This window comes from Perognathus longimembris, chromosome 1, assembly GCF_023159225.1.
Source record: "Perognathus longimembris pacificus isolate PPM17 chromosome 1, ASM2315922v1, whole genome shotgun sequence".
Lineage (NCBI taxonomy): Eukaryota > Metazoa > Chordata > Mammalia > Rodentia > Heteromyidae > Perognathus > Perognathus longimembris.
The window spans coordinates 130,875,553-130,900,065 of record NC_063161.1 but is presented as its reverse complement, the minus strand read 5'-3'; the positions used below and the strand labels follow the sequence as shown (position 1 = coordinate 130,900,065).

Here is a 24,513-nt window from a genome sequence, read left to right as displayed (position 1 = left end):
TGATCTAGCCCCATTGCTTAACATACTCTTTTAAATATTTGCTGTTCAGAATCTTTTACTGGTCACCAGAATTATAAATAGGATCCATATAAGTCATAAACTCTCTTATACCCAATGCAGTAGACAGTAGCCAGAGAAAATAAATTATTCAACAAGCTTTTTCATTTATTGGGACCCCACTATATACAGGGTACTCTATTAGATGGTCTATGAAATAGTTATGAAATAGATAAATATGACTTATCACAAAGATTACAGTTTGGTAGGAACAGTGGTGTGAGTGTGCATGTACATGAGTGTACTGTATACTCATTTGTTCATGGCATTAGCTTTAACCAGGACTAGAAAATGAGCTTCAATTCTAGAAGATGGTACATACTAGGCTAGGGAGTTTGGCCTTTATTTTTATGAAAAAAGATATCCACTGAGGCCATCTTTTTGAAAGGTGTGGGGACGATGGGTATAATGTGTTGAAACAATTATAAGGTGATTACAGTATTCTATCCCAATGATATAATAACAAAGATATGGACTTGGAAAAAAGCAGATCCAATATTGTGCAACAGGATAGTCAATGGAACTAGAAAGGGAAGGAACTGAAGATAATTTGCAGATTTTAAGTCTAGTGTTCTTTACAAAAGGAGCAATTATGAATTTGACTTTGGTTTTGAACTTCAGGAGTCACTTGGATGCAAAAATTCAGATAGGGGTGTCTATTAGTTATTAAAAAAATAATTAGATTTGAGCATTCACTTCAGACCCAAAGCTGATTAGTTAACACTTCTGACAAGGACTGTTACCAAGATGAGTGTGGAGAGAGAAGGAATAAGCACAGTCCTTATGATAGGAGGAGAAAGGTAAGAGAGAACAAGATGGTAAGACCAAGATGAAGTCCTAAGATGATCAACAAGATCAAGTGTTGCACAAGGCTCCACTCACACCTATACTCCCAGGTGCTCAGGAAGATCCAGAGGATTATGGTTTAAAGCCACCTTGGGCAGAAAAGTCCAAAAGATTCCACCTCCAAAGTAACCAGCAAAAAAGCAGGACTAGAGCTATGATTCAAGTGGTAGAACACCAGTTGGCAAGCAGCCTGAGAGAGCAGGTATCCCTGAGTTCGAACCCTGGTACTGACCCCCCCACACACACCCCAAGAAATAAAATGTTAGAGATAAATCAGAGAAGAAATACTGAGAAAAAGACATAAGATCTAGGAATCAGAGCTTCTAATGATACTTCAAAAACTGGGTTTAGAATCATGGAAGACAAGAGTACAGTGTTGAGGACTGAATAGACAAGAATAAATCAGACATTTGAAAATTTAGGTGCTGAAAAGAAGATAAAAACTTCAGTAAACATTAGATTATGGGATGCAGATTTTACATTCATCAAAATTTCTTAAAATAAAATGTTAAATGTTATACTTCTATTGCTTACCTGGCAAAGATGAATTCATACAACTCCAAATTTCAACCTGAAATTGTAATCACCAAAAAGCTTTTATGTAAATAACTAGTTCCTATATATGGCAATATCTACAGAAATTATGTACCATTAATTTGATCATAGCTTAGTCCATATATAGTCAGTGTTCTAGGGCTAAATTCTCATTCAGAAGAGAAAAAATTCTGAGATACAAAATGACTACTTCCTATTTTCCAACCTACAAATCATGTTTCCAAACACAGAGACAAATGTCTGTTGAGCGACTTAAGGAAAATATGTCCGTCTGAACTGTCTGACTATTGATTTTTCCCCTTTTAATTTGTGTGTTATTCATCTAGAAGGTACCACATCTAAATGGTTCTTTCATTCAAGCTCAGGCTTTCTTGGCTTGACTTTGGAGCATTGCAAACACTGAGGACAACTCAAACACTGCAGATAATGGACAGTTACTTGATTCAGACACATAAGCAGTATACTAGGTATAGTATGTCAGAAAATGGAAAAATAGGAATAATATGTCATATATTTTCCCTTATCCCAAATTCAATTATTCAAAATCTAAATAAGTATAAGAGCTAGTTACTATAGTTTTCATAAAATTAGTGAAAATACAAAGAAAATTCTAAATTACAGATAAAATACTATAGTGAAATTGGAAGTGAAATTTATATTTGAGATTGATTTCAGACCTACATCTTAAAATAGGATAATAAAAAATGACAAATATTCTACCTTGTAATTTATATGATTAAAAAGAACTAATGAAACCTAACCTTGTACTCTACCCAGAAATTTCAATCTCATTTAAAGTTTTTCTAGATCCCCAAATAACTCATTAGCTTGTTTCATTTAGATAAAATCCTCTGAAGTTAGTAAGACTCACCATTGTTTCTGGACAATAATCTGGGGCTCGCTGTAGCAGATGCTTTAGGCGGGATTCACTTTTTGAGGAAAAAATCTATTTGAGAAAAACAAAGTTTTGTGGCATTTTTTTCTACATGAAAATAGAAAGGGTTAAAATTTATTTTCTAGACTTATCAGTTCTCTGAAACTATTTTTTAAGTAAAAGATTTCTGAAGTGATCAAAATTAAGCTGAAGCAACATTATTTAAAAGATTGTGGAGTATGGAAAATCAGAAAGTCTAAAATCAGAAAGTCTAGACCCTTTGCTATCAACTAAAGGTAGAGAAAACTAGGTTACTAGCTTGTTGAGGGTGGGATTAGAGAGAGATGGAGATTTAGAAAGAAGGTATCAGAAAAGGAAGGGAAAAAAAGTAAATTTATTCTAAATTTTTCTATACATTATTAAAAAAATAACGACAATTTAAAAATAACCCATGTCATACCAGTAAAAGTGATGAAAATGAAATTTGTGAATAGCTTTATGGCACACATGTCTACCATACAATTCTGTGAAATAGAGACTAAGACAGTTTTTGGTGCATGCATATCTGTGTTTGTGTGTGTGCATGTGACATGCACCAGTACTAGGATTTGAACTCAGGGCCTTTCATTCTTTTTCATCCATGGCTAGCACTCTACCCACTTGAGCCACACCTTCACTTTCTGTTATATGCTGGTTAATTGTAGATAAGAGTCTCTTGGATTTGTCTGCCAAGTCTGGCTTTGAACTGCAATCCTTAGATCTCAGTGTCTTATATATAGCTAAGATTATAGGCATGGGCCACTGGTGCCAGACTTCAAAGACATCTTTTAATACAGAAGCTGAGAAGCTGACCAAATTCTCTTACCAGGCTAAACAGCTCACTGTCATACCAGAATTTTTAGTTAATGTTATTACAATCTGGTGTACCAGTAAATTATAAATCATATATCAGACAGATCTTCATGGTTACCTGCAGATAGTTGAGACTGTAAAATCCATGAATGCTAAGGATAATGAAAAAGGATTTAGCTCTGGTTAGTTTTTTTAGTAGCCATTTCCCCTCCCAAACTACTAACTATAATTAAGAAGTAAAATGAGCTAGAATATTACTTTCTGTAACTTGCCAGTGAATTAGTACATTTAAGTAATTATCAACAATCACAGTTAACATAATATCACAAAAAAGACAACTAGATACAATACCACTTATGGGGAAGACTTGCCAAACAAACAAAAAATGGGGGTTATGGAAAGAGTACAGGAGTTATAAATGAAACAAAATAGTCATGCTAATGTTGAAGCTGAATATGAAGATTCTACTTTTCTACCTTTGAATATAGTAATAATATTCTATTATAAAAGGAAAAATGGAAGAGTAAAAGAAAGGTAACAATTCAAGACAAAAAAGGAATGAAAAAGAAAGAAATATGTATCACTGGTAGTGGGATAGGAAGAAGTGTGTTTCTAAGCTTATGCCCTCATCCTTCAACTCTATCTCTTCTCAAAAACAATAAAACAGGGGGCTGGGAATGTGGCCTAGTGGCAAGAGTGCTTGCCTCATATACCTGAAGCCCTGGGTTCGATTCCCCAGCACCACATATATAGAAAATGGCCAGAAGTGGCCCAGTGGCTCAAGTGGCCGAGTGCTAGCTTTGTGCAAAAAGAAGCCAGGGACAGTGCTCAGACCCTGAGTCCAAGCCCCCAGGACTGGCCAAAAACAAAAAAAAAAAACCAATAAAACAAAAGGCAAAAACAAAAGAAGCAAAAACCTCTAAACACCTGAAAGAGGTAAAAACAATGAAAAATGCATGGAACCACAATAATAAATTATATGCTTTGAGTAAATGAGCAATTATTTGACCCTAAATGAGGCAGTTATATCCTAGTGGCTAATAGCATGCACTGTGCAATCACATTCAGATCTCAGTTCCCATTTTTCAAACTGCTAGCTTGGGGACTTGGTAAGTTATTTAACTTTTCTATATTTCCTTATCTATAAAATGCAAATGACATCTCCCTAAAGAGTTTGGTGTAAAAAAAGGGACAAATATACAGTCTACAACTAGAAAACTTAAAAGAAAGATAGCTATAACAATTTTTCTCACATGTTAAACGTTAGTAACATAAGATGATGAAAGAAAAGTAGAATTTTATGACTAAGCATTGATTCACTAGAATTTGCTTTTAAGTTTCAATCAGGAAAATTCAAACCTCTAAAAAAGTCATTATAGTAGCACAATGAATATCCATATGGCATTTATTTAACGCAATTCACATATTACTAACATTTCAAAATTTCTTTTAACTCTCTTTATAATACATAAATTATTATTATCATTTTGATCAATTATTTTATAATTTGTTATAGACATTATGATCATTTGTTCCCAAATCCTAGCATGTATTTCTTTAGAAAAATGACACTGTCATACCTAACCTCAATATAATGACCAAATTCAGGACCAAAATACGGATTGGCAAAATCCACTCTCTATTCATATTTCATCAATTTATTGCAATAATGTCTTTTAGGGCAATTTCATTTTTCATTCCAGGATCCAATTCAGGATCATGCATTGCATTTAGCTGTCATGTCTCTATTTTGTTTTTATAATAGTGGATATTTTTGAAGAGTACAGGCTGTTGTTCTAAGGAATACCCCTCAGGCTGGTTGCCTGATTGTTTCCTCATGATTCAGGTCACACATTTTTGTCAGGAATCCTTTGTAAGACACTGTGTTCTTTCTCAATGCTTCCTGTCAGCAGACACATGACAATCTGTCCTATCTGTGCTAATGTGAACTGTGATCTCATGGTTAAGATGTTCTCCAACAGATTTTTCCACAACAGTCAAACTTAATAAACAGTTACATAACTCCTACAATTATTGTCAAACTCACCTGTTCACATACATCACGACACATTTGGTTGTCCTTTGAATGACTACAACATAATGCACCTAAGGAGAAAAAATAAACATGTTATTTCTCTGTGAAATAAACAATATGATTAACTATTGGAGGATTATACCAACTGTTTATCTTTTTTGATGACAAGGTTGTGCTATGTAGCCCAGGCTGGTCTTGAACTCATGATCCTCAAAGCATGTCTCCACTTCCTGAGTGCTAGGTTTACAGACATGAACCACCACACCCACCTACTATTATTCATTGTAACTTAACCTTCAATGAGCATCTATTACACCCAAAGGCAGTATTAAGTTTGAGGATATAGTCCTTGCCCTACAGGAGCTTGCAGTCTAATAGGGAAAACTATAATGTAATAACATTAGTTACTATGTGCTTTCAATGAGCCAGAATTTTACATCAAACTTGTTTTAGCACTACCTTGTTCAATCCTGACAGCTGCCTTATAAATTACAGTCTATTATCATACCTACAATACAAAATCACATGACTAAGAAATACTGAATTTTGTTTAGGGAACACTGAATTTGAGTGGAAGTTCCAAAAAAGTCAAAAATCAAAGAAAAAGTCTAAAGATCCAAGTCAAACCCAGGCACCAGGGGCTTATGCTTGTAATCCTAGCTACTTGGGAAGCTGAGATCTGAGAATCATGGTTCAAAGCCAGCCCTGGCAGACAAATTTGTGAAACTCTTTATCTCCAATTAACCAGCAAAAAGCCAGAATGGAGATGTGGCCCAGGTGGTAGTGTCAGCCTTTAGTGAAAAACCCAAGTAAGAATGCAGGTCCTGAATTCAAGCTCTAATACCAACACGTGCAAGATGAAAATAAAGGGGAAAAGGGATGAGTACAAGGCAAAGTAATAAAGAAGCTTAGTCTGACCAATGTGTATATACATACACAAAATAGCATGCGGAAACTCTATTGTCCAATTAATATACACTAATAAAATATAAAATTAGGGCTGGGAGGGGCTGGGGATGTGGCCTAGTGGTGAGAGAGCTTGCCTCGTATACATGAGGCCCTGGGTTCAATTCCCCAGCACCACATATACAGAAAATGGCCAGAAGTGGCACTGTGGCTCAAGTGGCAGAGTGCTAGCCTCGAGCAAAAAGGAAGCCAGGGACAGTGCTCAGGCCCTGAGTCCAAGGCCCAGGACTGGCCAAAAAAAAAAAAAAAAAAAAAAAATTAGGGCTGGGAATATGGCCTAGTGGTAGAGTGCTTGCCTCACACACATGAAGCCCTGGGTTTGATTCCTCAGCACCACATACATAGAAAAAGCCAGAAGTGGTGCTGTGATACAAGTGGTGGAGTGCTAGCCTTGAGCAAATAGAAGCCAAGGTGTGGGAGCAGAGTCCAAGTAGCGACCGCGAGAGTCATGGCTAGACAAGCATTTAGGAAGTTTCTCCTTCTGTTTGACCGAGTGTTGGTCAAAAGGAGTACAGCTGAAACAGTAACCAAAGGAGGCATTATGCTTCCAGAAAAGTCTCAAGGAAAAGTATTGCAAGCCACTGTGGGATTGCAATTGCAAGTGGCTGTGGGATTAGGCTCTAAAGGAAGGGTGGAGAGATTCAGCCAGTTAGTGTGAAAGTGGGTGATAAAGCTCTTCTTCCAGAATATGGAGGCACCAAAGTAGTTCTAGATGACAAGGATTATTTCTTTTTTAGGGATGGTGACATTCTTGGGAAGTACATCACTGAAATGGCATCATGTGAAGCTGCACATTCCATGGAAGTTCTGAGATCTTTCATCATGTAAATAATTTCCGTATCTCCCTTTTATAATAAACTGATGGTAACTAAAAAAAAAAAAAAAATAGAAGCCAAGGACAGTGCTCAGGCCCTGAGTTCAAGCCCCAGGATTGGCATAAAATATGTGGAGATAAGTATGTATATTACATTATATTATATGTAAACATGCATGTGCATTTACCAATATATGTGACATAGTCCTCCATCCAAGTAAAATCTAAACTCAGGTTGATATTGGGAAGAAATAACAAATGAATAAAAGAAATACTCTTTAAATCTTACAAATAAGGCTTTGAGTGGAAGTGGTGCTGTGGCTCAAAGTGGTAGAGTGTTAGCCTTAAGCAAAAGAGCTCAGGGACAGTGCCCGGGCCAAAAACAAAACAAAACAAAACAAAAAAACAAATAAGGCTTTGAGTTTGAAACTGTCAATTGGTTCTTTATGAAACAATTTCAAGGTCTATGTATTACTGACATATTTGTCTGGTCTCATAAGACTTATGGGGCTGATTTTTTTTCCCTCCTGTCATGTAGTTCAGGCAGAGAAGAGTTTATTGGGGGGTGAGGGAAGAGCAAACTGCCAGCCCACACAAGATGGAGGTGCGGGGAGACAGAGAGGAACGAAGAAGAGAAAAGGAAGGAGAGAAAGGCAGAAAGAGAGCAAGAGAGAGTAAGAGAGCAAGGGAAAGAGCTATAGGGCTGATTTTTTTTTTTTTTTTTGCGCCAGTCCTGGGCCTTGGACTCGGCCTGAGCACTGTCCCTGGCTTCCTTTTTGTTCAAGGCTAGCACTCTGACACTAGAGCCACAGCACCACTTCTGGCCTTTTTCTGTATATATGGTGCTGGAGAATCGAACCCAGGGCCTCATGTATACGAGGCAAGCTCTCTCGCCACTAGGCCATATCCCCAGCCCCTATAGGGCTGATTTTTAACATTCATTTTATGGGGAAAGGTTTTCTAAAGGTCTACATATTTAACTTACAAAATTTTAAAGAATGTTTATAAATTTCCCTACATTAAAAAAAAAAAAGTGACTTGTGCTGAGTCTATGGCTCAAGCAGTAGAGATCCAGTGGAACAAGCAAGCTGAGCATGCTTCATGGCAGAGTTCAACAAACCCCAGCATGGGGGGGGAGTATAAAACATATCTTAATGTATACACACATATAGCACACATATATATTGCATGTATACACACACATACACACACACACATCATTGCATTATTCTTAAGAAGCTCTAATTTAAGGGAGGAGCCAGGCACTCATGCGAAATTCTCTCAGCAACCCTACCTTCCCTGCAAGCCATATGCCACTCTACCATTTCCTACAACTAAACCTGTCCCCAGCCTCATGAGAACTGCAGGGAAGCAAAAAATAAAAATAAAAAAATAATAAATAATAATAATAAAAGAGGCTCCCTTGTGTGACACTGATGGGCTCTTTTGAAGTGCTCTGGAAGTTGGCACTTTCTACTATCCCCTAACAGAGGTCATATCAGAGCAGAAAATCCAGCTGATTTTCAGCAAAGATAGCTCACAGTAACATATGGTCTCAATAAACACAGGCTAAGCAAAAAGTAAACAATCAAGCAGACAGGAGTCTGATTTGGGCCTAGGGACTTTTGAAAAACAGTTTGTTGGAGCAAAGGTCTATCTAAAACAGAAACACATGATGTGTTATACTTAAAACTCTGATAACAGCCAGCAGTTTTATTATAAAGGCCTCTTTTTCCTATTTAATGGTGAAGGCCAAATTCCTACAAGTAACTTTCAAAGTTAAAATTTTTAATAAGCCAGGCACCAGTAGCTCATGCCTGTAATCCTAGATACTCAGGAAGCTGAGATCTAAGGACTGCAGTTCAAAGCCAACCCAGGCAGGAAAGTCTGTGAGACTCTTATTTCCAATTAAATCACAGAAAAAGCCAGAAGTAGTATTATGGTTCAAGTGGTAGAGTGCTAGCCTTGAGTAGAAAAAGGAGCTCATGGACACAACCCAGACTCAGAGTTCAAGACTCAGGACTGGCAAAAAAGAAAAAGAAATTAAAATAATTCTTTTTTTGCTTAAAAAAATCCCCACAAAATTGGGAAATAAGGAGCAAAAGAATACTGACCTGTTAACTCCCCCTGTCCTGCCACAACTTCTGTTGACATTCTCAAATGTTTCCTTCTAGTGTTTCCAAAAGCCTTACACACACACACACACACACACACACACGAAAGATGGTAATAAGTCCTTTCCCTATCACTGTAATAGTACACTTCTTCCTTTGTGAGGACTGCCAACCCCCATAAACAAGATGGGGAGCCTCTCTGCTCCATTACATTTTCTACATTGATTCTTCTACTACCTTCTCTACACAATTTTTTTAAAAATCATCACCAATTAGTTGCACAAGGGGTTTTCATTTTGGTATGGCCATAAATGCATACAATGTATTTGATCAAACTCCACACTTGACCTTTTACTGCATTAGTACACATTTTGCCTTTACCAATATCAATTTTTTTTGCCAGTCCTGGGGCTTGGACTCAGGGCCTGAGCACTGTCCCTGGCTTGTTTTTGCTCAAGGCTAGCACCCTACCACTTGAGCCACAGCGCCACTTCTGGCAGTTTTCTGTATATGTGGTGCTGGGGAATTGAACCCAGGGCTTCATGTATACAAGGCAAGCACTCTTGAACCACTAGGCCATATTCCCAGCCCCCCACATTCTGCCTTTAAAACAAAAACTTGTTACAATATTAAACACAGCCTATTTTTGAAGAAGCAAGTCTACAAATAGACATCAATTCATGTGCCTTCATTAAGGATGAAGGAGAAACTCAAATGCAATTAAAAGTCTTTATCTTTCTAGAGCAATTAAAATGGATTAACTGGGTCATTCAACTATCACAGAAGAGAAAAAAAAAACTCTACTGTTTACTTTCTTTTTTTTTTTTTTTGCCAGTCCTGGGCCTTGGACTCAGGGCCTGAGCACTGTCCCAGGCATTTTTTTGCTCAAGGATAACACTCTGCCACTTGAGCCACAGCGCCACTTCTGGCCATTTCCTGTATATGTGGTGCTGGGGAATTGAACCCAGGTCTTCATGTACGTGAGACAAGCCCTCTTGCCACTAGGCCATATCCCCAGCCCAAACTCTACTGTTTAATGTTTTTAACAAGGCTAGAATGCTAGAAATGTTTTGTTTTTATAATTTGATTTTAATTTGTTTTTCAAGAAAAAGTTTAAAATTCTGCTTATTCTTATAAAATGGGATTGAATAAAAGTAAAATAGTTCAAAACAAAAGTTGATAATGACATGATAAAAATGAAAAGTTTTATCCTCATTAAAGACAGAGATGTCATATCTTGAAGTCTTATTCCAAGAGCCTGTGATTATAAATAAAAAAAAATGGCAACTAATGGACATGTGTGTTGGTTTTAAGTAGGAATTGGTGAAATCTAGAAATATGCAAGCAAAATTATCCAATTGAAACATTAAGGTTGGCAGCAGGTTTAGGCCACGAATATGCTAACGATGGGCAAGTATACAGGAAGCACATACTCCAGCCACATGCAGAAAAATGCAACTTCTAAGCCCAATTAACATTTTAAAAAAACAAATATGTACCCTATCGTAAAAATAAGAAATACCTACCAGGGGACAGTGGCTCAGGCCTGTGATCCTAGCTACTCAGGAGGCTGAGATCTGAAAATTGCAGTTCAAAGCCAGCCTGGGCAGGAAAGTCCATGACACCCATCTCAAATTAATCACCAAAAAGCTGGAAGTGGAGCTATGGCTCAAATAGTAGAATGTTAGTCTTGAGCAAAAAAAGCTCCAGGAGAGCACCTAGGCCCTCTCCCCACACCCACAAAACTATAGAATTTTTTTTTGGCCAGTCCTTGGGTGTGGACTCAGGGCCTGAGCACTGTCCCTGGCTTCCTTTTTGTTCAAGGCTAGCACTCTGACACTTGAGCCACAGCGCCTCTTCTGGCCGTTTTCTAGATATGTGGTGCTGGAGAATCGAACCCAGGGCTTCATGTATACGAGGCGAGCTCTCTTGCCACTGGGCCATATTCCCAGCCCCCAAATTATAGAATTTTTGAAGTTAAAGAAATTTTACCAGAGAATCCTCTGAAGAGCTAAGATTCAACTTGGTTAGTACAAAGCCATTCTTTGTTTTCTTTCTTGAGAAAATAAAGATTCTTTCTAATTAATGTTTCTTTTTTTTCTTTTTTTGACAGTCCTGGGGCTTGGACTCAGGGCCTGAGCACTGTCTCTGGCTTCTTTTTGCTCAAGGCTAGCACTCTGCCACTTGAACCACAGTGCCACTTCTGGCCGTTTTCTGTATATATGGTACTGGGGAATTGAACCCAGGGCTTCATGTATACAAGGCAAGCACTCTTGCCACTCTGCCATATCCCCAGCCCCTCTAATTAATGTTTCTTAAAGAATTATTAGAACAGAAAATGTGTATAAATAAACAAATCTATATTCATCCCACACCACTAAAAGGAAATATGAGCTGATACTGGAAGAAGGTAAACCTAAATAAAAATATTAAAATCAAGTCATGTGTTTCACTATTTATATGAAATATGATTTTTGATTAAATTGTTATTTTTCAATACAACTTGGACAATGATAATCACTGGAAAAATATTTAAGCCAGGTGCCAGTGGCTCAAGCCTATAATCCTAGGTACTCAGGAGGCTGTGACCCGAGGACTGCAGTTTGAAGCTAGTTAGGGCAGACAAATCCAATAGATTTTTTTTTTTATCTCCAATTAACTAGCAAAAGGCTGGACTGGAGGTATGGTTCAAGAAGTGGTATGCCAGCTGTAAGTAAAAAAGCCAAATGAAAGTGAGAGGCCCTGAGTTCAAGTCCTAGTCCTAGTACACAAAAAATTTTTAAAACTTTATTAAAAAGAAGAAATGTTTAGATGACAACTGTAACTTAATGTATATATTCATGCAACTGTCACACTTGTCTCTTACAAAGCATATGTGTGTATATATTTATATGAAATATATTATCAGCCAAGGAGTAGCCAAACAGTAAAATGGTTACCTTTATACCCACCACATATTTAATACTGATGATATTTTATTATCAATTTGGGAGCTCGAGGCAGGGTAATTACAAATAACAGTGTGGACTAAATAGTGAGACCCTACCTCAAAAATAAAAACTGTTAACATTTTTTCGTCTTGCTTCATTTATCTGCATGTCTGTTTATGTGTATTCTTACTTTTTTGGTGCCAGTACTGGTGGAGCTTGACCTCAGTTGCTGATTTCATTTAGCTTTCTTATTCATAGATGATGCCCTACCACTTGAGCCATGCCTCCTACCCAGCCTTTTGCTGAGTAACTGAACATAGAAATTTTTCTGTCTGGGCTGGCTCTGAAACAAAATCTTCCAGGTCTCGGCTTCTTAAGGAGCTAGGATTATAGATATGAGCCATAGACACCCAGCCTACTTTTATATACCTTCCCCCCCCCCACCCCCGCTCCCCTGTCCCCCTTCCAGGCTGGTTCTGGGCTGGAACTCAAGATTTGGGCTAGCACTCTACCACTTTAGCCACTGTGCCACTTCTGACTTTTTTGGTATTTAATTGGAGATAAGAGTGCCATGGACTTTCCTGTCTGGGCTGGCTTCGAACCACAATCTTCAGATTTCAGCCTCCTGAGTAGCTATGATTACAAGTGTTAGCCTCAGCGCCTGGCTCTTATATACACTTTTAAATAGACACATATTGTTTTCAGAGTAATTTCCAAGTTACAGATAACCTCCATTGCTGGTCTCAAACTGCACTGTTGCAGTTGTAATACTAATTGGTAGTACTACCAATCCAACTACCAAGTTAATTTTTCAAGCAGATCTATTATAATCAAGAGCCTACCATAGCTTCCTGCTAGCCCACCTCCAAAATTTCCAAGTCTGGCATTCTAGCCTTCACTAAACTTCAATTTCATTTGTTTGTTTACTGACACAGTCTTCATATAGTCTAGGCTGGCTTCAAATTCCTTTTTGTTTTGTTTTTGTCTTTTTTTTTTTTGGCCAGTCCTGGGCCTTGGACTCAGGGCCTGAGCACTGTCCCTGGCTTCTTCTTGCTCAAGGCTAGCACTCTGCCACTTGAGCCACAGCGCCACTTCTGGCCATTTTCTGTATATGTGGTGCTGGGGAATCGAACCCAGGGCTTCATGTATATGAGGCCAGCATTCTTGCCACTAGGCCATATCCCCAGCCCCTGTTTTGTTTTTGTCAGTTCTGTGGTTTGAACTTAAGGCATGGTTCCTGCTACAAAGCTTATTAACTCTATGAACTTTAACAATACAACTATTTCTTCCAGATCAGGTGATATTTATATTTCTTTCCTTTTGTTTAGTATCATCTGTTCCTTCTTTCTCTCTCTTTTAAAAAAAAGGTTTTGTTTTTTGTTTGTTGGGTTGGTTGTTGTTTTTTTAAAAAAAACTACTTTTTTGTCTTTTCTTTTTTGGCACTGAGGATCAAACTCAGAATACTGAACTTTCTAGACAAGCACTTTGCCACTCACAGCCCACAATTACTTTTGTTTATTTGTTTTGTTTTTGTTGCCAGTCCTGGGGCCATGGACTCAGGGCCTGAGCACTGTCCCTGGCTTCTTTTTGCTCAAGGCTAGCACTCTACCTCTTGAGCCACAGCACCAATTCTGGCTTTTTTCTACATATGTGGTGCTGGGGAATCGAACCCAGGGCCTCATGCATATGAGGCAAGCACTTTACCACTAGGCCATATTCCCAGCCCCCACAATTACTTTTAAGAAGAAGAATGTAGGGGCTGGGGATATAGCCTAGTGGCAAGCGTGCCTGCCTCCGATACACGAGGCCCTAGGTTCGATTCCCCAGCACCACATATACAGAAAACGGCTAGAAGCGGCGCTGTGGCTCAAGTGCAGAGTGCTAGCCTTGAGCGGGAAGAAGCCAGGGACAGTGCTCAGGCCCTGAGTCCAAGGCCCAGGACTGGCCAAAAAAAAAAAAAAAAAAAGAAGAAGAATGTAGATTACCCGGAACACAGTTTTCTACCTGAAATGTTTGATATTCCCTTCCTGATTACCTAAAATCTATACCTTTCTCCTCTCTTTTCATCTCCCCTCTTCTTCTTCTATTTTCAGCCTCCCAAGTAGCGAGGATTACAGATATGAGCCACTGATACCTTTCTTGTTTTTAATATTTTTTCAGAAGGGTCTCAAATGTTGCTATTTTTACAACAAAAATTAGTAGCCAGGTGTTGGTGGATCCTGCTTGTAATCCTAGCTACTTAGGATGAGGATCATGATTCAAAGCCAGTCTGGGCAGGAAAGTCTGTGACACTCTTATTTCCAATTAACAACCAAAAAGCTGGAAGTGGAGCTGTGGCTCAAATGGTAGAGTGTAAGCCTTGAGCACCAAAGCTCATTGACAGCGCCCAGGTCCTGAGTTCAAGTCTTAGGACTGACATGCACATGCACATGCATGCATAGACACACACACACACACACACACACACACAATGAGCTAAAATATGTATCAAATCATATCTCTTATTTATTATTGTTTTAATTTTTTGCCAGTACTGGGTCTTGAACTCTGGACATAGGCACTGTCTCTGAGCTTTTGTGCTCAAGGCTAGCACTCTATCACTTGAGCCACAGCTCCACTTCCAGCTTTTTGGTGGTTAATTGGAAATAAGACTCTCACACACCTTCCTGCCTGGACTGGCTTCAAACTGAGATCCTTAGATCTCAGCCTCCTGAGTAGCTAGGATTACAGGCATGAGCCATCACTTCCCAGCTCTATCTTTTATTTAAAACCCTCTTGGTTTCTGTCTGTACTCAGGATAAGGTCCATAATCCTCTCGTGGCTTCTTGCAAAGCACAGCACTCCCTAGCCCTAGCTTATTCTCTTGGCTATTCCAACCAAACAGCCCTTTTGAGCTGCATGCTTTTCCTAACCCCTGCCCTTGTCTTGTTAAGGATAGCAACTTCTCAGCCTTTAGAGCTTCACTCTAAACTTTACCTTGTCAAAAAGACCCTTCTTGCCAATTCTATATAACAAACCATTCCCCCATTACTCGCATAATTCTGCTACCATCTAGTTTGGCATTTCCACAGCATACTTATCACACCACTAAGTCATTTTATTTCTCCACAGCACTTAATATCTCTGCTTCTCTAGAGGTAAGCTCTTGTATAGCAGCAGCTCTTAATGGAAACAGGATCTGACATAAAGGAATCACAATGCTTTTTGAATAAACAAACCTTTTAATATCCATTTTGCTCTTTTAAAAGCAATATTTGTAATACATAAAAGCCATGTGTTTGAGTTCTCACTTTCTTCTAGGAGTTGTAAAGTTTGATTAACAAAAAATTGCTTAAATCTATGGACACAAGATAGGAACTTCTAGCAGTATACCAGAAAAAAAAAAAAAAACTGCCCTCTCTGGTCTATCAATAGTCCTTGTTTCTTCTACAGTGTGGGCTGAGACTTCAATGGGAAGAGAATCTGCTTTTTATTACTTTCCTCCAGATAGGCACTTTCTTTTTCTAATTTAAAATTCATTACATTCTTTTTCAGGATCGTAGGCTATTACATAACTTCTTAAATGTCAACTTGTTGAAACTTAGCCCTTGATGTTACATCTTTCTTTCTTTTGTACTATTACAAAACATCTTAAATAGAAACAGAGCTAATACTAGGTGCCAGGAGACAGAGACCCTAAGACTGCAACACTAGGCCTTAACATATCCTGCAAAGAAATCATCATTGAGCAAGTCACATCACTCACTTATCTCCAAGTAAGTGAATAAGCAGGGCAGATATAGCAAAGGGAGTCAGTGACCTGGAAAGCTTTATACTAGAGAAGACAGAGGTACCCAATCTTGGATGAGGATAATGAGATGAGAAAGAAGACTGAACAGTAATACAAGCCAGGCCTTCATGAAATACAATTTAATAATTGTGTTCTCAATTTCTGTTTAGGACTGAAGAACATTTTCTACACTTTCTACAAGTCCACAGTGGAAGCCTTTGTCTATTATATTACTCACTATCTTTTATGTAAGGAACTAGGCAATATGCTTTCTAGAACTGAGACTCACTTTAAGATCAAGCCATGAATTTTTTTTTAAATCAAACAATACAAACTATATGAGGTCATGGACTTTTTCTAGAGCAGGAAGGACTGTTGGAAATTAACTAGCCCAACATTTTCTTTCTTTTAAAATTTTTTTTCTGTGTTGGTCCTGGGTTTTGAGTTCAGGGCTTGAATTTTGCTTAAGGCTAGCACTCTAAACTGTGCCACACAGCTTCACTTCCAGCTTTTTGGTGGTTAATGGAGATAAGAGTTTCATGGACTTTTCTTTTTTTTTTTTTTTTTTTTGGCCAGTCCTGGGGCTGAGCACTGTCCCTGGCTTCTTTTTTGCTCAAGGCTAGCACTCTGCCACTTGAGCCACACCGCCACTTCTGGCCATTTTCTGTATATGTGGTGCTGGGGAATCGAACCCAGGGCCTCATGTATATGAGGCAGGCACTCTTGCCACTAGGCCATATCCCCAGCCCTTTCATGGACTTTTCTACTGGGGCTGGCTTTGAACTCGAATCCTCAGTTCTCAGCCTCCTGAGTAGCTAAGATTATAGGCATGAGTCACCAGTGTCTGGATAAAGTGAACTTTAGACATTATGGAAAAAAGATGAGTTTAATGATCAAACATGGTTTTTGGTTTCAATAACAATTTTCTTGAGCTATCATTGACATACAATGAAATTCATTCTTTTAAAGTATAATTCAATTGTTTTCTGTATACTTGGAAAAGCAACCCATCACCATTATTAATTTTAGGCCATTTTCATCACTCTAAAAAGAAAACCCACAGCAGTCATTCCCTGTTCCCTCAGCAAACAAGTGTCTTTGTCACAGAAACCCTTGGAACTTTTAGTGTTAATCTAAAGTGTTTTGTGAATATGAAGATCTGCTAGCATCTTTAATAGCTAACATTGTAGTGTGTATCATACTAAATACTGCACATGTGCTAGCTCAATTCTCACAATAACATCCAAGACATACAATATAATAAGTGTGAATTTTAAAGCATAAAAGATTGAGGATAGCTAGGTGCTGGTGGCCCATGCCTATAATCCTAGCTACTTAGGAGACTGAGATCTGAGGATTGCCTTTTAAAGTCAGCTAGGGCAGAAAAGTCTATGAGATTGTTATTTCCAATTAACCACCCAGAAGCTGGAAGTGAGCAGTGATTGAAGTGGTAGAGTGCTAGCCTTGAGCAAAACTAGCTCTAGGACAGCACCCAGGCCCTAAATTCATGCCCTAGAACAGGAGAAAGAAAAAAAGAAAGAAAGAAAGAAAGAAAGAAAGAAAGAAAGAAAGAAAGAAAGAAAGAAAGAAAGAAAGAAAGAAAAGAAAGAGGCCTGTGTGTTAAACATCGAGAAAAGATGGACTTAATGATCAAGCACAAAATTCACTTGTGCAACAATCATGATAACAGTATTCTATGGGCTATATCTTTGTAAGAGCTTTATTTAGTTCAATCTCTTTTAACTTTGTGAGAAACGCAGGGCCTAGAATGAGTTAGCCATGAAAACAATTTTTTCCCCTCCTTTGGTTTCTGAACTAATTGCTAAATTTAGAATCTGATTACATAATTATATAATTTTGGGTTCCTGATACGATTCTTTCCCTACTTTAAATGCCTTCCTGTTTATTAAGTCTTGGTTTTTAACACTGTATGTTATCTTATAACCTTGTTGGAGCTGGGTGCCAGTGACTCACACCTGTAATCTTAACTACTCCAGAGGCTGAGATCTGAAGATCAAAGTTCAAAGAAAGCTCAGGCAGTAAAGTCCATGAGACTCCTAACTCTAATTAGCCACCAAAAAGCCAGAAGTGAAATTGTGGCTCAAGTGGCAGAGCACTAGCCTTGAGGAATAAAGCTCAGGGACCCCACCATGAACCTGAAATTTAAGCCCCAGTACTAGCATGTGCACAAGCATGTGTACACACACGCACGCATCTCCTGGACTGACTTTGCCTTTTCTAGTATTTCCTCCTTCCCGCCCCCCCCCCCCACCTCTGGTCCTGGGAAGCAATGCTCTCCTCCTCCACCTTGGCAGTACAAATCCCAGCCATCTTTTAACGGCTAATAAAGTCGGGAGGTACCTGTCAACCTTCCTCCCCTCCTAAGTGGTTATCATCTTTCTCCCCACAGGGTGCATCCTGACCCAGCATTTCCTCTCTACATGTATCCACCTAAAAGTAGGAGCTACTAGGAACTCTGATCCTATCCCACCCTCAATCCTAAAATCTCCTGTAGGGCAGAAGTTGGGGTTAGTCCAAAAAACCCAGCAACTGTAAGACACAAGCAAGCTGGGCACAGTTTCCTATCCACGCCTGGTTTTCATTGCTTTGGCACAAGAATACAACAAATCAAGCCTGTCAGTCTCTCATAAAAGATTTTTTTTTTCTTGCCAGTCCTGGGGCTTGAACTCAGGGCCTGAGCACTGTCTCTGGCTTCCTTTTGCTCAAGGCTAACATTCTGCCACTTGAGCCACAGCACCACTCCTAGCCTTTTGTTTATATGCTAGCTAAGGAATCGAACCCAGGGCTTCATGCCTGCTAGGCAAGCACACTACCACTAAGCCACATTCCCAGCCCCGATTTACTGATTTTAAAAAAAAAAAAATCTTTAAACAGTTGTGCAAACGAGTTTCAATCGAAGGAATCAGTTCTTAAGTACAATGCATCTTGGTCCATGTCACCCTTTCCATCGTCCTCCCCCCGTGTTCCCTAACCCCACTCACACAGGTATACGATTCTTAATCACTTTTAATGAAGTCAGAGCCCAGAGGTGGCTCAGCATACAGCGCACCTAGCACCGATCACTGCCTGGGCCACCAGCCCACTGGCCACCAGCAAAGTGAACTCCACTCTAGTAGCAGTACACAGCTGGGGCGAAGGTAACCGGCTGCACATCCTGATCCCGCCCGACCCTCGCGACGACCCAGAAGCGCGGACATGCCATCGCTTTCTGAGAGGAACCAGGGCCGGATCAGGGGTTCGGGGCCGAGCAGCGGCCCCTTGTCTGGAAGATGACAGAGCAAGGCCTCGAACCTGGGTCACGGGTCCGCGCGGTTCAGAAGTTCTTCGGGGCGAAGAGGGGAGCGTGTGAGGAGAGAGGCCTCACGCCCCGCGCCCCGCGCCCCGCACCCCACTTTTGACGGCCGAGAGCTCCGGACCGCGGGTCACTGGAGACCAGGGTCGGGTCTGGGGTCGCGCGCCCAGCCGCCCCCCTGCCCCGCGCCATCTTGGAGCGCGGAGGCGGCCACTCCGGACTGCCCACGTCGCTGCTCCAGCGGTTACTCACCCGCACTGCCCGGGGCCAGGCCCCCGGCCACCTCGGCGACCTCCGTCACGGCCAGTAGCAGCAGCAGCAGCAGCAGCAACAGCAGCATGCTTTTCGGGGAAGCCCGGACAGCCGCCATGTCCGGGCCGGGCGGGTCCGAAGCAGCGGGATGCTCGGACCCAGCCGGGCCGCCACAGCCGCTGGCGCCAGGCCCCGCCCCTGCCGCCAGGAGACTCTGATGATTGGCTGCAGGGAGCTCTCAGCCCCGCCCTCGGCCGCACGAAGTTTCCAAAACCTCCTGGGGGCGGCCTCGCGCCCGAGACCCCAGCTCTTTGTTATGGGCCAGCTGTGGGTCGGCGTCAGCTTCGCTGAGGCGGGGTGGGGTGGTCCCAGGCGCCCTAGGAACGCCTCCGCCGTTCTCCGGGGGTTTGCCCTTGGGGCCACTGGGGCCCAGATGGGGACTGAACTGCCAAGATCCTATTCCCAAATTCTCGGAGGGCCAAGGACTAAGTCAAGGCTAAGCCCCGGGGGTGCTCCCCATCGCTCTCCCGGGGAGGCTCTCAATACCCTTTAACCGTGAGAGGCGAGGCGCCCGGCCTCGCGCAAAAGCTGAAGGGCTCTGCTCTTGGCATCATCTGAGACGGAGGCCAGAGCCACAGGGTCACAGGTAACCCTGGAGGGCCTTTTGTACTATTAATTAATTCTTCGTTCTCCCAGGGGAGGAGAGCCTGAGGCCAGGTGGGTGCTTGTGTGACTAGGCACGGAGGGCCCTCAAGGTCAGACTGAGGAGGTCAGGGTTGGTGAGTCAGTTTAGCGGGCTGCTAGTGGCTCATGCCTGTAATCCCTAGCTACTCAGGAGGCTGAGATCTGAGGATCGTGGTTCAAAGCCCAGGCCAGTCCGGGCAGAAAAGTCCATGAGACTCTTATCACCAATTAATCATCACAAAACCAGAAGGGGCGCTGTGGCTCAAAGTAGTGGACTGCTGCTAGCCTTGAGCAAAAGAGCTCAGGGACAGTGCCCAGGCCCCGAGTTCCAGCCCCACAACCGACAAAAAAAAAAAGAAAGAAAGAAAGAAAAAGAGAGAGAAGTAAGTTTAAACGTGGGTCTCTCAAGCCTTCCCAGATGTTAATGCTACTGTGGGGAATGTTCTAGAGGGTCCACTAACTCATTGTTTTGGGTGTGCCTCCCCGCCCTCCCTTATGAACAAATAGCACATCCATTTTTGAACTACTTTGCTGTTCGGTGATGAAGCTAGTGCTTTATTTCCAGTTTCCGTCTATTGAGATCACTAGAAGCTGCTGCTTTTCCTTAGGACAGGGAGCAGTGCCAGAGTCCATGGAAAGCGCAAGGGTTTGACATTGGATTCACGCTGCACACCACCTCCCACTGGGCCCCGTGATTTGGGGCAGACATTTAATTTCAGTCTCAGTTATTCTTTGCCTATTTGAGAAAATTAAAGGATATACTGTATTTAAAATGGCTACACAGTTTTGACGTATTTGACAGTGCACATAATGTGTCGAGAGATGGAGAGATGGAGAGTCCGCCTTGGGCTGGGGGACTGAGTGGCTGGTCTCATTTCCCTCCCTGCTCCCTACTCCTCAAGAAAGAGAAAAAAGAAAGGAGACCCAGAGAGAGAGAGAGAGGAAAAGGATGAGGGGGAAAGAAGTGAGGGAGGGAGCAATGGTCAGTCTAGATTATCCAATATGTTAATCAGCAACTATGTGTGGCTCCTGGGTACTTAAATGTGGCTGAACCAAACCAATCTAAACAGAAGTGCAGTAAAAACCAAGTATGAGAGCAATAATGTTAAATATATTAAAATCAACTCACCTAAAAGAAATTACTCATTACCTGACTTAGGAAATAGTAACCCCTTTGTACAACACCTTAATAATAATAAAATTATATTAAAAAAATCAGTTCCCAAGCCAGGTGCCAGTGGCTCATGACTATAATCCTAGCTACTCAGAAGTTTGAGATCTGAGGGTTACAGTTCAAAGCCAGCCCAGGGAGGAAAGTCTGTGAGACTCCAGTTTGCCCCCAGAAAACTGCAAGTGGTGCTGTGGATCAACGTGGTAGAGTGCCATCCTTGAGCAAAAGAACTCAGAGACAGCACCCAGGCCCTGAGTTCAAGCCCCATGACTGAAAAAACAAAACAAAACAAAAAACAACCAATTCACCGGTTTCATTTTCCTCTTTTGCTCTCACGCTTGCTCTGTGTGTGTGTGTGTGTGTGTGTGTGTGTGTGTGTGTGTGTGTGTGTAGCTGATCAATCCTAGTGCCTCACTCTTTTCCCTTAAAAAAATAGACTACAGTCTAGGCAAAAATCTAGGTTCCCAGTAAGATTGGGTGGAGATCTATATCCCATAGCCTTCATGCACATAGTCCCCTGCTAATCTACATCCTGCACAGTAGTGGGTACATCTGCTAGAAACCCAGATCCCACATTGACAATCATCCGCCAAAGCCCCTATTTCACACAAGGATTTCCTACTTGATGGGCTTTGACAATTGTGTATCTATCATTATTCCTCTTAATTTTTTAAATGTAGCTTTTTTAAAAAAACTAAGAATTTCATGTGTGTTTGTGTTATATTTCTGTTCTACAAGGCTAGTATAATAGTCTTTCATTAAAAAAAAAAGTAACATCACCCATAGTCAACCTGCTGGAAACTAAAGAGAAATTCTTCAAATTAGCCAGAGATTAATGACTGGTTATGTATAGCAAATAATAAAAAAGAGGAAATAGAAATTTCACTAGAAATAATGGAGGCCACTTTCAGCCATCTCCATAGCTACCTCCGTAACCCAACCACCATTATATCTTTCTTGGAATATTGCAATACCTTCCAGACTGATCTCCTTTCTTTCCCCTTTTATACTCTACCATAAAGCAACTGTAGTGTTCTGCTTATGTTGTTTTTTTTTTCTCTTCAGAACTCTCCAAACACTTCCCATCTCATTCAGAGAAAAAGTCAGATTTGTCACAATGGTTCTCAAGGTTCTGTATTCTTGCCTCCTCTTACTTCTTTTGCCTTGTTTCTCATCATCTTTGTCTCTTATTTGTTCATCTATTCCAGACAATCCTGCTCTGTGCCATTGCTTAATTCCTCCATGTATTCTGCAAGAACACTTGCATTTGTAGTGCCTTCTGCTTCAAATCCATTTCTCCCAGCTAGTTGCAGAGTTCTCCCTCTTCTTTTTTAGCTCCTAACTCAATTGGTCTCCCTTCATTATCCATCTTAAGATTGGAGTTTAATGTCCCTCAATGTACTGTTTCTTTCCTTCATATTTTACCTTTTGAGAAGCTATTTTCTAGGTCAGGAATCATGATTCAAACCTGTAATTCCAGCACTCAAAATGCTGAAGCAAGAGGACCACAGGCTCAAGACCATTCATTTCTTCAGGATGATCATTGGAGTTAAAAAGTAGGCAAAAAGGGAAATTTTCTAAATGTAGATATTTGAAATTCTAGGCACAGTAGTGTCCAGAGAAATATGTTTTAAAATATCCGAATCAGGCCTGAAAAGCTGAGGACATAAAATATGTATGAACAACAGACATGGAAGAATAAATACTGTGATCATTCACGTATATTCTCTCTCACCCTCATCAATCCCAAGCAATATGAGTCACTCTGATGCAGAGAGGGAAACAAAAAGGGAGAAGGGATTGCTTGTGAAGGATGCAGTGGAGTGGGACACAGAACCCCTACAAAAGGCTTGAGAATGAGTCAAGGGGGCTCTTCCCACATGAAGTTCAGGGAAGTAACACGTCTTACAAAATTCCTCTGCACTCAACATGATGTGGCTGGAAAATAAAAAATGGCTTCCCACAGAAGAGTAGCTAAATGTTTTCTATGTCCCACAAGGGAAAAAAGGGAGCTGAGAAGCTGAAGAGGCCCAAGATCAGAACATGGAGCTTGTAGCTGTTGTGTGCATAGCCTGTACAGCTGGATACCAGATGGCAGTACAGGTGTCATCAGGAACTTATGATGACAACAGAGAAGCAGATGTCCTGCCTTCTTCCTCAGGCCCCATTGCTGACTTTGACCCTACACATTCCTTTCAAAACTAGGGAGGGTATTTGATAGCAGTCACAACTGAACTAAGCTCATTGAACTTAGAGTACATTTTAATCAGCTAGTAGCAAGAGGATATGCAGAGTCAATTTATTATCCATTAAAGACTTGAGCATATCATCTAGAAGCTGTTGCTTGGAAGCAACGGCTCAAAGAACTCTTTCTCAGTTGTATGTCGTGTGCCATTCACAATAAATAATTGTGAATAACTTGGAGAACAAAGAGTCTGTATGCCTTGGAGCAGAATTGGCATCCCTGACATCCTCGCTGCTCCTAATAGTGAGCTCTCAGGGGAGAAAGGCATTCAACACCAATGTGCTAGGAAACTTAGTGTGCAACCTTCACTCTGAGATTCTCTTAACTGGAAGTGATTTTATAATATCTACCAGCCTCCAGTAAGCCCTGCAAAGACATAAACTTGTTCATATAAAACTGTTCTCTATTCTCTGATCTATTTATTTCATTATATTAATCATTAATATTAAACTTAAAATTTATTTTTAGGGCTGGGGATATGGGTCAATGTAAAGTGCTTGCCTAGCATACACAAAGCCCTATATTCAATGCTTAGCACAACACACACACACACACACACACACATCATTTATAGAGATTTGCTATATAAAACAAAAATCTGGCCATGCACTGGTGGCTCACTCCTGCAATTCTAGCTATTCAGGGGACTGAGATCTGAGGATGGCAGTTCAAAACCAGCCCAGGTAGGAAAGTCTGTGAGACTCTTCAATAAACCACCAGAGAACCAGAAATGGAGCTGTGGCTCAAAGTGGTAGAGCACTGGTCTTGAGTAAAAGTACCCAGGCCCTGAGTTCAAGCCCCATGACTAACAATAAATAAATAAATAAATCTGTGCTTTACTGCCATAAGTTCAAGTTTACAACAATAAATTCAAATTAACAATAAATCCAAGCAGTAAGTTCAAATGTATAACAATTTCTTTTTTTTTTTTTTTAACAATTTCTTGATTCAAAAACAATGAGTATGATTTTAAAGAACTCAAAAACTCAGCATTTGGAATTATGAGTAATAAGTGCAATCATACAACTTCAGCTTC

At 40.6% G+C, this 24,513-nt stretch overlaps 1 protein-coding gene and 1 pseudogene across 2 annotated transcripts in view; one reads left to right on the top strand and one right to left on the bottom strand.

Annotated features, from left to right (window-relative positions):
- Reck (reversion inducing cysteine rich protein with kazal motifs) overlaps positions 1 to 19,593 on the bottom strand; it is a 60,591-nt gene extending 40,998 nt beyond the window's left edge. Inside the window, exons 1-4 of one of the 2 annotated variants that reach the window (XM_048332989.1) lie at positions 19,378 to 19,593; positions 5,232 to 5,290; positions 2,330 to 2,404; positions 1,438 to 1,474 (exon numbers count right to left, since the gene is read on the bottom strand). In XM_048332989.1, coding sequence (XP_048188946.1) covers positions 1,438 to 1,474; positions 2,330 to 2,404; positions 5,232 to 5,290; positions 19,378 to 19,495 — 289 coding nt within the window. In that variant the 5' untranslated portion in view covers positions 19,496 to 19,593. Of the gene's footprint in view, positions 1 to 1,437; positions 1,475 to 2,329; positions 2,405 to 5,231; positions 5,291 to 11,105; positions 11,115 to 19,377 lie in introns of those variants that run through there. The other variant, XM_048333067.1, reaches the window with a different exon arrangement.
- LOC125341118 lies at positions 6,603 to 7,062 on the top strand (annotated as a pseudogene).
- Positions 19,594 to 24,513: the final 4,920 nt, after the last annotated feature.